Source organism: Manis pentadactyla, chromosome 5 (assembly GCF_030020395.1).
Source record: "Manis pentadactyla isolate mManPen7 chromosome 5, mManPen7.hap1, whole genome shotgun sequence".
NCBI lineage: Eukaryota > Metazoa > Chordata > Mammalia > Pholidota > Manidae > Manis > Manis pentadactyla.
In genome coordinates, this window is record NC_080023.1 from 39,119,945 (window position 1) to 39,137,144 (window position 17,200).

The 17,200-nt window shown below is 35.8% G+C and overlaps 1 protein-coding gene across 2 annotated transcripts in view; it reads right to left on the reverse strand.

Moving 5' to 3' along the window:
- Positions 1-15,590: 15,590 nt before the first annotated feature.
- Positions 15,591-17,200, reverse strand: part of LOC118916028 (cytochrome c oxidase subunit 7B2, mitochondrial) — a 139,931-nt gene continuing 138,321 nt past the window's right edge. For both annotated transcript variants that reach the window (XM_057502191.1, XM_057502192.1), the window contains exon 2: positions 15,591-16,035. In XM_057502191.1, the coding sequence (XP_057358174.1) occupies positions 15,737-15,976 (240 nt within the window). In that variant the 5' untranslated portion in view covers positions 15,977-16,035 and the 3' untranslated portion in view covers positions 15,591-15,736. The remainder of the gene's footprint in view (positions 16,036-17,200) is intronic.

Genomic DNA, 17,200 nt, shown 5'->3' on the forward strand with positions numbered 1-17,200 from the left:
CTTAGTCAAAGCCATACAGTTCACCCTGTAAGGCACTGATGATTCTCTAATCACAAGCTGGCTTCTGCAGCCTTTACATTAATCAAGTTCCTTAGCCTAATGCCAGGAATTCGATGCTGAGATAGGTTCTTTGACAGCCAGGATCTTCAACCAATTCAGACTAAAAAACAGCTTTGCACAAGTTGGTCCAGCTTTGAACTGCTCAGAGAACAGGCACTACAGCCCAAGTTGGCAAAGAGCTTGGTAGATTCGAAGTTATGAAAGGAAATCCGTTGTCTAGAGCATTTTGGACATTGGGGAGATAATGTCTCACAAACAAATCAACTAATGCACAAGTCTTTGAATGTGTCTCTGATGTTATGATCCCAAAAGACTGCCCAGCAAAAAAGCTCATTAGAAAAGGTCAGAGGAAATGATTAAATGACTACATCAAAACTGAAAATTCATCTGTCAAAATATTCTGAACAAATTTAAAGGGCAAACCATAAAATAAAATATTTGCAGTATATATGGCTGCAAGAAACTTGGACTTCACTGTTCAAAGAAGTCTTTCATTTAATCAGACAATAATGTCAGTCAACAAAAGCAGATGAAAGAAAATAATGGACAATGCACATACACATACACACAGTCATATACAATATGATCTTCTTTTAAGATGTCTGATACTTTTAAAAATCAAAGGAATGAAACTTAACATACAAATGACATAGCATTTACCGCCTCTTAGTTTTCAATGTTGCTTTTTAAAAGTGAGATTGCTAAATCGAACTAAATACACTGAACCCCATATAATGTTGAAATGCTGTATAAAACTTGTGGAAGTGGCAATATTTTTCTAGAAGGCAATTTGGTAATATGCACCAAAAGTTGAAAAATGGTTATACCTAGTAATTTCTCTTATAGTACTCTACTCAAAAATACCAAAAGTGTAGATTTAAGATGTGTGTATAAGCTTCTTAGAGCAGTACCATTTTTAATAACAAGGGAAGAATTTATATGTCTAACAGAAGAGAAATGACTTAACTACTTTCTGGATAGGTGACTCTCAAATCATGCAAACTTTCTAAGCATGATAAAACACACGTAACTAATAAAAGTTCTACTTTATAGGGTAGTTCAGGGTATCAAATACACACAAAGTCCTTGAAACAGTGTCTGACACATACTAATGATAAATGTTAACCATTATTATTTAATAATTATTAAATATTAAAAAGATTTATTCACTGACAAATTTGCAACTGAATTTTATCACTTTCTACTACTGATTAGACAGAATAGTGGAAAGGTAAGCAGTTGAAAGAGTAAAGGCTTTGAAATCAATTAAGTGGGAATAATCAAAGATTACATGTTTATTGAGGAAATTTAAAGAAATAATGCATTTAAGGTGCATATGTGGGGACCAAAACATCATAGTACTCAAATGAAAGGCACTTTGCTATCATTATTAATCACTATGATTATCAACAAAATATACTATAAATGAATATACTAAAATGTATTAATTTTCATTGTGGAAAATTTCAAAAATAAGATATAAATACAAAGAGGGAAGTAATAAGAAAATTAACTCCTATGTACACAACTCCAAGTTTTAATAGCTTTCAACAAATAGCCACTCTTGTTTCATTTATGCATCCTCCCCAACACACACACTTCACTGGATTATTTGGAAACACTTGCTAGACAGTATTTTATTTATAAATGCCTCAGGGTGCATACCTAAAATCTGAGCATTCTTTTATTTTTAACACAAACAAAATATCATTATCAAGCCTAAAAATTACTTTGAAATCATCACATGCCCAGTCCGTGTTCCCTATTTTGCCTATATTTTTTGATGGTTTGTTTCTTTGAATTAAGATCCAAGGAAAGCCCACATGTTGCAATTTTTTTGTCTTTTATAAGTTTCATTTAATATATACATACACACACACACACACACACACACACACACACACATGTATATGTTTCCACCCACTCCCTCTTTTTCTTTTTTTGCCATTTATGTGAAGAGGAAACTCGATATTTGTCCAAAAGTTTACCAGTCTGATTTTGCTTACTGCAGCCTATGTATTGTCCAAAATGTTTCTCTTTCTCATTATATTCTGTATTGGTGGTTATATTTATATTCTACTCTGTTTTGTTTTTGCAACAGTAATTCATAGACGGTCTTTGTACTTTTCACCAGTAGGAAGACGATGTCTGATTTTTTTCTTGTAATGTAAGTACTCATTGCTTTGATCCGTTCTTGCATTTGAATGGTGGTATTCGAATTCTGTCATTTTCTCTCTACTTACTAGCTAGAATAATATGAAAACAAACCACCATTTATTTATCCTTTTTAGAGTTCATTTGGAAGAGGCAGGGTGAATGCTAGATTCCTTTGTTATGTATCTTCCAATTTTTGAAATAGTGAGATGGGTTCCTAATGATTTTCCTTCCTCTGGGGAGGGAGCAGTTGGTTCCATTTTAGAGTATTTCTAATTCCCACAGAGGGGAAGGGGGTTTTCCCAGGTACCAAGTGGCACACACCTGCTGTTGCTCCTCACTGCAGGTCTGGATGCTCGTTCTTCAGGACGCCAAGCTCCCAGATGCCAGCGCCAGGCAAGAGTGACCCTTCTTCAGCGGTTTAAGTACCAGCTCTGTTGATCCCCTCTTCCTGCTTTCAAGTCCTAATAACTGCAGCAGCTTTCCCCCTCTGTTTCCCTGGTCATCGGTGGTGGCTGTTTCCTGTGGTTGCTTACTGTCTGTGTGATACCTCAGTGTATTTCCTTCTAGTTAAATGACCGCATTTTAAAAATATTTAAATCTCAGAGCAATTTGGAATCAATCCTGTGCATAGTGCCAGAAATGGGATCAGTTTTATCTGTATTTCTATGATTAACCAGTTAGCCCAACATTACTAATTAAAAAGTCCGGGTTTTCCTGGATATTGTTTGTTCTCCCAAATGAATTGTATAATCACCACGTCAAGCTCCAGACAAAAGCGTCTAGTGCACAATAAAGGCAGTATTTAAATCAGTGGGGGACAAATTCTTCTTGGGGTGAAGAAGTGTTGCTGTTGTGACTCAAAGGAACCTGCAGCAAAACATAAAGGGGGGCGGGCAGCTTTTACCTCCCCTTCCAGTGCCAGTCTTGCGGTAGCGCCCCCTGCAGACAGAGACTAACAGCAGCCAGCGCACAAACAGAAATGACGTTAGTAGACAGCCCCAGACTGTATATCTAGTCACTAATACACAGGTGGGTTTTGAAGCTACGAAACAATAATTTAGTAACTGGATATTTATAGTCTTTTGCTGTGACAAAAGAGGGTTGCCATGAATAGCATCCTGAATATACCTTGTCATACACCTGCCAGTGCATCTTGAAAGGGATTCCTAGAAATGAATTTGCTGAGTCAAAGGATAAATGCAGAATATTGCCAAATGCTCCTCCAGGGAGATTTACCATACTGCATTTCCAAGAGCAATGTTTGACACTGCCTGTTTCCTTTCAGCCTCATGAACATACGTACAGTCAAGCTTTGGGATTTTTGCCAATCTTCTTGGTGAAAAACAGTATTTCACTTTAGCTTTAATTAGCACACTTATATTAAGGAGAGTTGTGAGTATTTTTATATATGTAAGAGCTATTTGCATTTCTTTCTCTGTGAACTATCTGTTAATACATCTTTTGCCCACTGGCTTTTTCCTTTCTACCTTCAGAAGGCTTTTGTGTATTTGGGATAACGACTCTTTAAACTGACATAATTTTCAAATACGTTTTCTGATTAGCCATTGCACTTTTTACATAGCTTATTGGATTTTCTTCAATGCTAAAGTTATTTCTTAATATGGTTAAACGTATCAAATATTTTCTTATTGCATCTGGATTTTGACTCATAATTAGGTAATTTACCTGGTTGTCATGTTATGAATAAATCCCCCATGTTTTCTTATTTTATAATTTTTTTATCTAGTGATCTAAACCTACTACAATTTATCCTGTCTACAGTGTCAGAAATGGATATAAGTTTATCTGTTTTCCTTATGGTTAATGTAGTTATCCCAACACTACTTATTAAATGTTCATTTTCTCCCCAATGTTTAATGCTGACATTTTCATACTTTAAATTCCCATATGCAATAAAGCCTCTTTATGGATTCCTTATTATATTGGTCTGGCTTCAGTCCAATTCATCCAAAAGCATAATACTTTAGAAATAAGAGATCTGGAAAATGTTTTAATAACTAAAAGTGTCAGCCACTACTTCCAGAATTTTCACATATCCTGATTATCTGCTTTGCTAAATGAATTTTATAATTAACTTGCCAAGCTCCAAAGAAAAGTAGCTTATTAATATTTTCTTAGGAAAGCTTTAATGTTATAAATACCTCAAGGAAGATTAAGTTCTATTGAGTTTCTCTGTCGAAGAACATGATATGTATTTTCATTTGTTAATATAGACATATACATAAATTTGTTGGACATCAGTTTACATATAGATATCCTATGTTTATTTTCCTTTTTAATAATGGAGTTGTCTCATTCATATCATCTTTATAAATATTGATTTTATGAATTTATAAGTTGGTACCACCCATCAATTCTTTGCTTTCCTACATATATAATTCAATCTGCAAAAAGAAGTTAACTCTTCCTTTCCAATTCTTATGCCTCTGTGTTTTTCTTGATTATCTTTATAAGCTAATACCTGCAGAAAAAAATGTTAAAAAATAACAGAAATAGAGAGCATTATTTGCCTTGTCCCTGACATTAATCAGAAAGCCTCTAATATAAGGTTAAGATGCTGACTTTAGGGCCAAAGTGTGTTTCTGAACCAGATTTTTAAATTTTGTATTTAAGGCATAATATATTTTAAATACTGTTAAATATCTTTATGATCTATGAACATGAACAAAGGATTTATCTCCCTGGACCAATTAACACAATGGGTTACCTAAATGTGTTTGTTAACATTTAACTGTCATTACACATCACATTTCTGGAATAAGTCCAAATGATCATCATATATTTTTCCACTATTGAGATTAAGATTGGATTGTAATTTTATTTTTGGTACAATCTTTCATAACATTTGGAGTCAGTAATATATTCAGTTCATTTCTGAAATGAATTTGGATTTTTCCTTTTCTCTTTCTTAGAATAATTATGAAGACTGAAGATTTTTCTTAACTTCAAAGTTTGGCAACATTCTTATCTGGACCTATTCAGTGTCAAGGTCCTTTTGTTTAATTGGAGTGATCTCTTTAACTTCTTCCTTTATTCTTTGGTAATTGGTCAGTTTAGACTTCATTAGGATTAATTAATTTTGATATATTGTATTACGCTGGAAATAATCTAGATTATCAAATATATTTGTATAGAGGGATGCAGAATAATGTTTTATTTTCTCCTCAATTTGAAGGAAATGTTGGTTTTTAAATTTCTGTATTCATGTTTTGTCTCCACCTGTATTTTTTTTATTAATATGATTGAATAGTGGTTGATTGTGTTGATCATTTCAAATAAATGGGATCACTTTTGGATTTAGTAGTTATTGATCTTTTGTTATATTTCAGTCTTGAGGTTGATTTAATTCTTATGCTTTATTTGGTTTATAGTTCTTTCTAAAGGTTTTTTTTTTTTTCAACCTTGAATTTAGGTATTCAATTCACTTTTCATTTTTGTTGTCATAGGTAGTCTATAAATTTTACTCCTAACGCTTTATTTAGCTATATCTCATCAATTCTGGTATGTTGTGTTCTCATAAATATTTATTTTCCAAGAAGATCTGAAATTTTGTTTTTTGTTTCCCCTTTGACCTAAGAGTTGTGTGATAAATTTATGTATCAACTTGACTGGGTCATGAGATACCCAGATATTGGTCAAGCATTATCCTGGGTATCTCTGCGAGATGTTTTAAGATGAGACTAATATTTGAATTGGTAAACTAAGTAAAGCAGATTGTTCTCCCTAATGTGGATAGGCCTCACCTAATCAGTTGAAGCCTGAAAAGAATAAACAAGCTAACCTTCTTGCAAATAAAAGGAAACTTTTCCTGCTGCTTGAGTTGGGACATTGGTCTTTTCTGGCCTTTGGACTTGGACTGAAATATCTGCTCTTGGATTTTGAGCCAGCCAGTTTTAGGGCTGGACCTTACATCATGGGCTCTCCTGGTTCTCAGGCCTTTGGACTTGGACTGGAGCTACACATACGTCAGCTCCCCTGGGTCTCCAGCTTGCCGACTCACCTGAAGATCTTGTGATGATGAATCAGCTTCCAAAACTGCACGAGCCAACGTATTTCTTATACTATCTCTTAGTATGTAGTATATGTAATCCAAATTATATATATATATATATAAATCTATCTCTCTATATATGTATAAATGTGTGTGTGTGTGTGTGTAATCCTATGGGTTCCATTTCTCTGTATAAGCCAAATAAAAGTTATGTAGAGTTTTTGCTTTTTTTTAATTCAAGGTGGAAAGGGCTTTCTGTTTTATAATACAGGAATCTAAAAAATTTTAATTGTAATACGGTCATAGTATTTATATTATTTCAATAATACACACACATACAATCTTATAGTTTTTCTAACCATACTGTTTTGAGAGAAAGGGCCAACTTGGTCTGTTTTGGCTTCAGACATGTGTAAATCTTCCTATTAAAGTTTCCTATTTGTCCTGCATTTCCTGTGGCTTCTGTTTAATGAAAGATGTTACTATGGTGTGTAACCTATTGCCCTGAACCGTTTGCCTATGCTGAACCGTTAAATTTGAGAGAAATGAACTTCTATTTCCTTGAGACTGTATCTAGCCACAGACAAACTTACCAAGTTTGTAGCTCTAAGAGAGATTCATCAGGGAAAGGTTGCTTTACAAAATGGTCAGTTCCAACCAATTCAAATAAAATATGGCATACATTTGGGACTAATTCATAAAGTGCTTTCTGTTACTTTGCCATTTTCTTCCCTACAACCACTTCATATTCTAACAATTCCATTCCATAAATTAATCTGAGGAGACTCATAAAACAACCCAATAAAGTATTAATTTTGAATGAGTGAAGGATACAAAATGTTTGACTTATTTCATCCAGGCTGCTATATCAGAGTACCATAGACTGAGTGGCTATAAACCACACAAGCATATTTTTCACAGTACTGGATGCTGGGAAGTTGAAAGTCAGGATGCCAGCTGATTCAGAATCTGGTCGGAACCTGCTTCCTAGTTCATTGGTGACCATCTTGTTCTGTCCTCACATGGTAGAAGGGGCAAGTGAGTCCCCTGCAATCTCTTTTACAACAGCACTCATCCCGTTCATGAAGGGCTCCAGCATCATGATCAAATCATCTTCCAAAGGCCCCACTTACAAATTCCATCAGGCGAAGTTCAGAGTGACACAAACATTTAGTTTATAGAAACACTCTATCATTTAAAATATATAAGTAAAGACCAAGTGAATAACCTTGCTTAAAATTTTTATATATTAGAAAAAGTTGTGAGGAATATAAAGTTCCTCTTCTTCTAAATTCCTAAAAACTTCCTTTTAAGTGTTATTAATAGCATTTATGTTTCATATTATAGAAGCAACCATCTTAAATTTCCTCACTTCTTAGGTAATAACTCAAGAACTCAACACTCTGAGATTATAAAACATTTAGCAAATAAAAAAAATTATTTTTTTTCCTGTTGGTTAGATTCTTTAACTGGCCAAATTTCAATGTAGTTTGTTTCTTCAAGATGAAGTAAAACAATTTTTATTTTTAGAGAATGATTCTCATGCTCATCAAATAATTTTATGTTGGCACATTAGAAAAATAATATAGTTCAAGTTTATTTGTATTTCAGATATGATACTTTACAAATATGTTGAAAATAGAATTTTCACTCATATATGAAGTCAGTAGTTTCTTACTTAGAAGCAACTAATTTATGAATAACTTTTTTGGAATGAGTGTGAGGTCAGAAGCCTTATCCTAGTCCGCTGGGGATAACAGCTTCTAATTGCTTATTCAGTATTTTTAAGGTGTAATTCATAGAGCTACTAGGACTGCAGACATTTTCTCGGTATCACAATTTAGAGCATTTATGGACTAAACTTTGACAGGATGGTTCATGACTCTACCCACCATTCTCGTATCAGGCAATGTAACAATATACTGTCTTGAGTATTCTATTACACAGTAGTAACAGTTAAAAAATTCAAGTTAACAAATTATGTAGTAGGTAGTGGAGGTGGGTATACAGAGAAAAATAAAGAAATGGGGTGCAGTTAAGGTTTGTCCTAGTATATGCCCCTCAATACATATTAGCATTCGAATGTTTCATTGAGAGAAAATGTTGTATGGGCAAATACAATGTGCTTGAAATTGTGACATAGCTACAAGGCTACCTTAATCTGAGGTAAGCAAAATCTTAAAAATTTAGTTCTTTAATATATTTGAGATAAATTTAAATTATTTATATAATGGCCTTTGAATCTTTAGTTATTTCCTTAAAAGTTTGAGAAATTGCATAATCAGTGTAATTATGTATGTTTAAAATACTTCTATGAATACCTATTTCTTATCCCACAAAATATTTATGTGCTTATTGCTTTATTCTTGTTTTTTTTTAAATCAAATTCTAAACACATCATAAAAGTTTGTTGCATTATACATCCATCATTCAGCCTGTGTTTCAGCAGGAAAGTTTAAAAGCTGCTTAATTTTCATGTTCTTTCCATGGTAATACAGTGGTGTTACAACATACATGTATTTAACTTAAGCAGGTGTGACTATATAGGCTTGGAGACAGGTGGAGAGATAGAACAGAGGAAATACAAAAGGATGGTGCAGGGGAGACACTGAGAGACTGTCTGGGACATAGGTAGAGAATGGCAGAGACCAAAAAAAATAAAGAAAGAATGCACATAGAGCAGGACATTCCATTTATTATTCTGCTCAGTAAGTCTATATGCTCTGAGAAGTTTCTGGGTTTCATTTTGCTCTCACAAAGGGCGTGTCCTCACACTCTGTGTGGGTCTATTGCACAATTACATATGTCATGTCTATGTATTTGTAATGAGTATTACTGTATTCATTCTGTATATAACAAAAAACTACATTAAATAAATACTGAATTTTGTATAATTTAATTTTGAGAATATTATTTTTACCTTACAGGATTATTTTAGAGCCCACTACTACAATGTAATGGAACTCCTCACCCACCCCATTCAAGTGGCCCAAGCTTCAAACAGTGGTCTTCAAAATGACTTTTGGGTATTATCCAAGTTTTGAACTAGGGATAGCCTTTATGTTATGAAGTTAAGTCACAGTTGGAGCTATTGATTAGAGAATGTGGCATTCATGTTCTCTATCACCAAAAACAGTTCTACCCACTAACTGCTCTTTAAAGGGCTGAAATCCTCCTCCTCCTCCTCCTCCTCCTCAATACTCTCATCACTCATTTATTCATTTTATCAGATAAACATTTATAATTGCATATCAAGCATTTAACTTAACTCATTTAATCGGCAAACAAATTCTGTAAATCAGGTGTTATTTCCCTCAACTTTATAAGAAAACAGGAGAGATGAGCCAGATAGCTGAGAGGCAGAGTTAGGCTCTGAATATAGATCTTTCTGAATTCAAAATCCATATTATTTTAAGAAGTTGCCTTTAATGCAAAAGTCTAGAAAGAACAATATTTAAAAAGAGTGACAGGACGTGATTTTCAAAACTGTTTTTTATTTCTGTAGTTGGAATAATACCATTTAAATATTCTTATTTATGAAGTAGTTTTAAAACTCTCCTGTGTGTATTATGTCATAAAATATCCCTGTACTTCTTTGTCATTGTTGTTATATTTGTCAGACACCCATCAGTTATGGTTGTGTGTCTGATTGGAAGATCTTCCATTTCAAGAAAATGTGAAATGTTTCCATGGAGATCAGCTTGAGATAGCCCAGTGACGAACTTCTTAGCTATAATTTCACATTGGTTTCTATGGTTTCCAGATAGGGGAAGAAAATGAAGTTGCAGATTTTTTTGTAATGTAAAAGGTTATTGGAAAATAAGTGATACTGCTCAAATTAATGTCATCCCCCCAGGAAAGCAACTGCTGTTACTGCAAAACATGAAAGATTTTATGATGTAGGTTGTACATCTACGCACTTTTCTGTGCTTGTAACAAATGGGGAACTATCATGACACTTAATTTCAAAAGTAGCAGAAAGAATCTTCTCTTAAAAGTGATGAATCCATTGTTGAAATCTGTTTTAACAATGGTTACTAATAACTAGCTTGCAATCTCCAGTTCATTTTTCTTACATCTGTAAAGATACAATTCATTTCTTAAATCAGTTAACGACACGAGTGAAAACTCTGACAAGGAGATATCTCTTTAATGTTTATACCTGAGACCAGAATTCACAGTTTTTTGGATAGTTCTTGTCATTGTTATTGACTTATCTATAAAGTTGTTTCATGAAGCAAGAACGAGTAAATGTTGGATCTTACACTCAAATTCTATTAAAGTGGCAGCACAAAAATTACACTGATCACTCCTGAGTCATTTTTACCAATTTGTCCGATAGTCTGGCATACAGCCATACCATTTGTTGGTAAATTTACCATCATCACATGGGAAAAAATCAGGGCTGTCTTTTCTTAGAAAGCATGTGAAATTCCTAGTGGAGCAGTAGACCCAAGCCCAAGAGATGTGTATTCTATTTCTATCTTCATTTTTAAGTGATTTCTATACTACCTAACTAACCCATGGCTAACCACAGGTATAAATCTATTTACTAGGATACATTACCAGCTTATGGACTTTACAGGATTACTGTAAATCTCAAATGAGCAAAAACTTCCTGTCAACAATCTCCAGTTGCAAAACAATCTCCAAATGGTTTGCATCTAATGTCTTATGTATGATTGGAATGTAATGAGAAAGGAGAGAAACAATCTAAAAGATTCAGTATCTAAATTTTATTGTAAGAAATCAATGGCCACAGATTTTAATATAATTATCTTAAGCACATTTATGTACATATATACTCCTTAAAATAATTATGCTCTTAAATATATATGTACATATATCTATCTGTATTAATATGGATAGATACATGTATATGTATCTCTATACACACATATCCATTCTCTACACACACACACACACACACACACACACACACACACACACACACACACACAAAGAGGTAGGCTTTAATGCTCACTTCAAGACAGAAAATATTCAGAGTGAAGGTAGGGAAGAAAATAATTGCTATTTAAAAACACTCATGCCTCATGCATTCCTTATCCTTACTTTCTTGTTGACATATTCTGTAATGTTTTTCACAATGATCTATGATGGCTCCCTAGCCTGTCTAGGTCCAGCTTCAATCCTTCTCCAGAACTTCCAACCAGTACGTCAGAAGAAAGACTAAAAACACATGATAATCTAAGTAAAGAACCGGTTCCAAAGCTGCACACCTGCCCTATTGTTTGTAAGTTGTGTGCTTGGGAAAGTTTCATGTTACTTCAAGCCTAGGGTTTATAGGTCTATAAACCTTTGGCCCCATGGGCAGCTTTCTATTACCAGCTGACCAAGAAAGAAAGAGTTCAGGTCTGATTCTGCGAAGTATGCTGGTCATACCTGAAAGCAGACAGCTTTAGCAATACAGTTTAATTCCAAGTTGGCCCTGAAGAAATCTTCCTGGTAGGCAGTACATTAAGTACCATACAGAGTCATTTATTTTGCTTAGAAGGAGAAATGGGCAGAGGTACAATTCGATACCAAGTCTTGGATGCCAGCTAATGGCTTGGCAGGCTTGGCAGGGAATCAGAAGGAAGACGATCAGAAAATTGGGGACAATAAGTCTGGGAATGGGTTATGAGAACAGACTTTTACTTGAAATGGGTCCATACTGGGCAGATATTCAGATACCATATATTACTCAGCAAAAGGATATTCATCAGAGGAATATCTTATCTTAATAATCAGGTGAACAAGATGGTCCATTCTTATGGCTGTCACTCTCTTGGCCACTGTGTGCTTTCACTACGGCTCAGAGACAAAGCGGTCATGACAGCAGGGATGGAAATGATGTGTGAGCTCAACATGGACTTGCACCTACCGAGGCTCGTCTGGCTGTAGCCCCTGCTGAATTCCCAATCCAACGGGTGGGCAAACACTGCACCTCCATAAGGCACCATTCCCTGGCGGCGAGGAGGGAACCATCTAACTACGGGTGCCAGGCTGATTTCACTGGACCACTCCCATCATGGGAAAGGCAGCATTTGGTTCTTACTTGAATACACACTAAAAATGTAGTTTTAGCTTTTGTCTCTGTGACTTTTCTGTTAATACCATATTCCATGAACTTGAAAAATGCCTTTTTTAGAACCATGGTATAAAACATAACTCTGATTCTGACCAAAAAACTTGGCTCTATAGCAAAGGAAGTACAGTACTGGATTCATGCTTATGAGAGTCACTGATCTTACCATGTCCCCTGTAACTGATAGAACGGTGCAATGGCCTTTCAGCGTTAGTTAGACCGACAGCTCAGTAGCACTGCCTCTCTGGGCTGAGGTAATGTATTCCAGTATGCTGGACATGCTCTGAATAACCAACAAATACATGGTGCCATTTTCTCAGAGCAGGGATTTGCAGATCTGAGAGTGAAGACACGGGGGTAGAAGCAGGTCCTCAGTTACCCCCCAGCTGTTCACCAGAGAAATTTTTGTTTCCTGTTACAATAACATTGACTTTTGCTGGTCTAGAAGACTTAGGCTTCCACAAGGGATCATAGAAATCATTCCATTAAACTGGAAGTTAAGAATGCCACCCTGCCATGGGTAAAGTTTTTTTTGCGTGACAGGATTAGTGTGTTAGTTTAATGAGGAAAAGTTGCATCATGTTATATGAAAGCATATTTTTGCTATTGAAATGCAGATATGGTTAGGAAAGATGTAGAGTGATTTTAAATGGATAAGGGGTGGATTTCTGGCTAAGTGTCAACTTAGCTAGGCTTGAACTACTTTTTCCAAACTTCCTTTACCTCTATGGTGTCAGGTTAGAGTTGGCCACAAGAGAGAAATGCATGAGACAGGGATGGTGGACTAGAAAGAGCAACCATTTTACACTTGGAAGGTTGGCATATAACACCGGGCACTGTGGCGGCTTGTGCATGCTGTTCCTGATCTTTTGGCTTCCTTTGTTGGTAAGGACCAGCACCTGGACTTGTACCTATTTAAATTCCTATCAGTTCTTCTTCAGCTTTTGCGAGCCCTGGGCCAGGTGAATGTGCAGTTCCACAGTGAAGACACCAACTTCTCCCCATAAGTCTTCCACATTACCTTAACTGGAGACAGTGATAACCAGGCACAGGTTCCAGTTTATATTCACAATTCCAGTGCACCCCTCCCAATTTAAGCTGGTCCTTGTTCTTTGCTATTTCACAGTCAGCTTTTCTCCACAGAGGCAACAGCCTTATAAAGACTTCTCCACTAGCTCTCACAATTACATTAGTTCTAATTCCCATAATTAATCCTATATTCTATATTATTCATATTGCTTCTGCTTCTCTGATTAAAACCTGACTGATAAAATTAGTATGGAGAATATATAAAAACTTCTACAAATGAGTCAAACAAATGACTGAAAGAAAAATGACAAAAGAGACAGAGAAGTCATACAAAAGAAAAAATAAAGCTAACATGGGATGTTGGGCCTCATCAGGAATCAGGGGAATACACATTAAAACATGAGCAACTATTTCATTCTCATCAAAGCAGCAAATACTAAAATGCATGAACACTCTGTAAGTTTGGACGTGAAATAAAAGGCAAATGTACAAAATGCTGGTGAGATCTATATGATTTAACAATTGGGGAATAATAATTCATCAATAGTGGTAAAGCTGAAAATGGGTATTCCCTAAGGGCTAGCAACTCTACAGCTATGTACTTTGTCTAGAGAATAGTAATATTAATACATATTTTAGCTTGAGGAATGATACACTTCCTTGAGATTAGTAATCCAGGAGGAGGAGGTCTCCATTATGTGGACTTTTGGCTTTAACTATGGAGGCAAATAAGGAGAAACTTCCTTGAGGTTAGTAATCCAGGAGGAGGAGGTCTCCAACTGTGGTAGGCAGCCCATTAAGACAGCCTCCAGTGATCCCTGCCTCAAGGTAATCAGGCTCTTGTCTAATCTCCTCCCCTTTTGCACGGCCTTCATTCAGTGTCTTAATTCTAGTGAATAAAATATCATGAAGGTGACGGAAAGTTGCTTGCAAGATTAAATTACAAGAAGACTGCGGCTGCAGTCTTGGTACCTTCTCCTACCCTATTACCCTGTGAGCTTTCTATGGAGAGACCCACATGACAAGGTGTCTCCATCCAATATCTAGCAAAGTCCTGAAGCCAGTAAACAGTCATAAGAATGAACTTGGAAATGGATGCTCCTCCAGTTGTGCCTTGGTATGATTACAGCCCTAATACTTTGATTGTGGAACTGTGAAGTACTGAGCCAGAGGCATCCGCTAAATCATGCTCAGATTCTTGACCCACAGAAACTGTGAGATAATAAATGTTTGTTGTATTAAGCCATTGAATTTTAGAGTAATTTCTAAAATAGCAATAGATAACTAATATACCCTTCAATAATCATTACAAACTCAGAGTAGTAAACAAATTCATTGTTTTCAAGCTACTAGGGGATTTGAATTACCTGAAGCCACCCATTAATTCATTAATTCAACCAATAATTACTGAAGGCCTAATCAATCAGGCTGTGGTACAGGGATAAAGTCATGAAAAAAAAATCAATCACCCTCCCATACTTTTAAGGAGTTCTGCAGACAGACAATGAACAATAAAATAAATCTTATGTCAGATGATGATAATTACTATGGAGAAAAATAAAGCAAGAAAGTAGGACAAAGTCTGGTCTAAGAAGGGGTTGCGATTTTAAAAGGGTAGTCAGAGGTTCCTCTGAAAATATGGCATATAACAAAAACCCTGAAAAGTGTGATGGAGTGAGTCATACAGGACCTGGAGGAAGTATATTCCCAGCAGAGAGAAGAGAAAATGAAAAGTCTTAATGCAGGAGAGACAGTGACTAGGTCAGCATCTAGATGCCTGTGTTTTTTTCTAAGGACTTTTGGCTTTAACTCTGGAGGCAAATAAGGAGAAACTGGGTTTTGAAAAGAAAAGTGATATCACTGAAGTTTTAAAAGATCATTCTGGCTCCTGTGCTTAGACTCTGTGTGGCAGAGTGGGGTGGGGACAGGACTAGGGGACCATCACCTGTAGAACCAAGAAGACTGGCTAGGAAGTTTTTTACAATAGTTCCACTGAGAGTGTGGTGGTTCAGATCAGGGAGGGAACAATGAAGGATGTGAAAAATTGTCTGATATGAATACATTTTAAAGAAAGATCAATAGAATCTGCCAAATTAATTTGTAAGGTACAAATGTGAGTATGTCCACTGAAGAATAATTAGTGTAAATGATTAAGCCATAAGAATACATGCTTTATCAATTCTACTTCCAAATATTTATTATTCATAATCCCCTATAATCTGTAGTCCCTGCTACTGCTTTGCTTCCAGGCACTATAATGACTATTTTCAATGACTTTTTAAAGATTATTAATGTACTTTTATTTAGTTTATGCTCATTTAAATGAGCAGCAGAGTGCTTAACAGGTAAGTTGATTTTGAAACAATTCAGCATTACAGTGACTGTGATGGTTACTCATCATTCCACTCTCTGGGGGTAACCCTGCCAACAGGGGACAGGTTCCATCCAATCTGTGTGCCCATAAACACCCACGCAACAACACAGAAAGTGGTGCCACTGGCTAATACAGCATTGCCATATTTGTCATGAAAACCTGGTGAGTGTTTTGTGTGGCTCTGTCTTGACCTAATTTGCTGAATTCTTCGAATCTTGAGACTACTTAATACATTTCTGGCCAAGGGAAACATCATGAATGTGTGATGGAATTGCAGTTGATGGCAGCTGCTGCTCTATTTCCTTGCAAAGAGACCTGGAAAAAACAAAAGACGGGTATTGACATTTGATCTACACTCAGCTTCTCTCTCTTTGAATGTTTCACCCACACTACTACTACTAGGTGGCCGTGCACTGAGTTTTGACATCATGATGCCTGGATTTGAGTCTCAACTCTGCCACTGGTAGCTGTATGAGCTTGGACAGCTATTTAACTTCTCTGCCTTAGTTTCTTCAATGACAAACTGAGACGATAACGTCCAGTTCCAAAGGGTGTCATGAGGATTACATGTGATAATCCATAGCAACAACAAAAGTAAGCATGCAGGATTAGCTTTTCTATTCTTCACGAACAGCCAAAGGCTTGTTCCCTAGATAGACTCCAAACTCAGCAACACTGATAAAATGGCTGAAGTTCCCAATATGCCCCACTAGTCCAATGACCTGCCTATGTCTACTATAAACTCTGGTTTCAGACAGAATTACAAGGCATTCAAAGAATATGTTATTCCTTCTCTTCCTCCTGCTACTTTTCTCCCTCCCTTTAACCCTTTTCCTCTCCTTCCTTTTTCTTCTTCTCTGCCTGTAATCACTGCCTTGCACCTTCCTATCGACAAAATTCTGCTTGCCTTTTAAATCCCAGTCTAAAAGTCACCACTTCTGTAAAATTTCTCCAAACCTCTCTAGGCTGAATAAGCTTAAATGCCCTCTTCTCTGGGCTACTACACTTCTTATAACCTTCTTTCATAGTATATAATATAACGCATTGGCTTCATTACTTTTAAAAACAGACTTTACTTTTAGAACAGTTTCAGGTCCACAGCAAAATTGAGTGGAAAAATATAGTCTCTGTACCCTATACCCTAATTCCGCACATGCATAGCTGCCCTCTCCTGTACCAAAGTATTACTTAGTGAACCCACGTGACAGTTCTGTATCAGATATGCCTTTGCAACTACTTTCTCCAAGGCTGTTGCTTGGCTTATCATTATTCTGAAGAATTATCTTTATATTCTCCTCCAATAGATTGATTGCAAGGTCTTCAAGAACAAGGGGTGTAACTTTGCATACACAGAAACTGACACAAAAGCATAGAAAGAACTTTTTTAAACCAATTTGAAATATAATAAATACCAGTATCCTTTTAAGAAGTTACAATGGACACTGAGAGTAAGTAAAAATACCATAAAATCAGATGTACA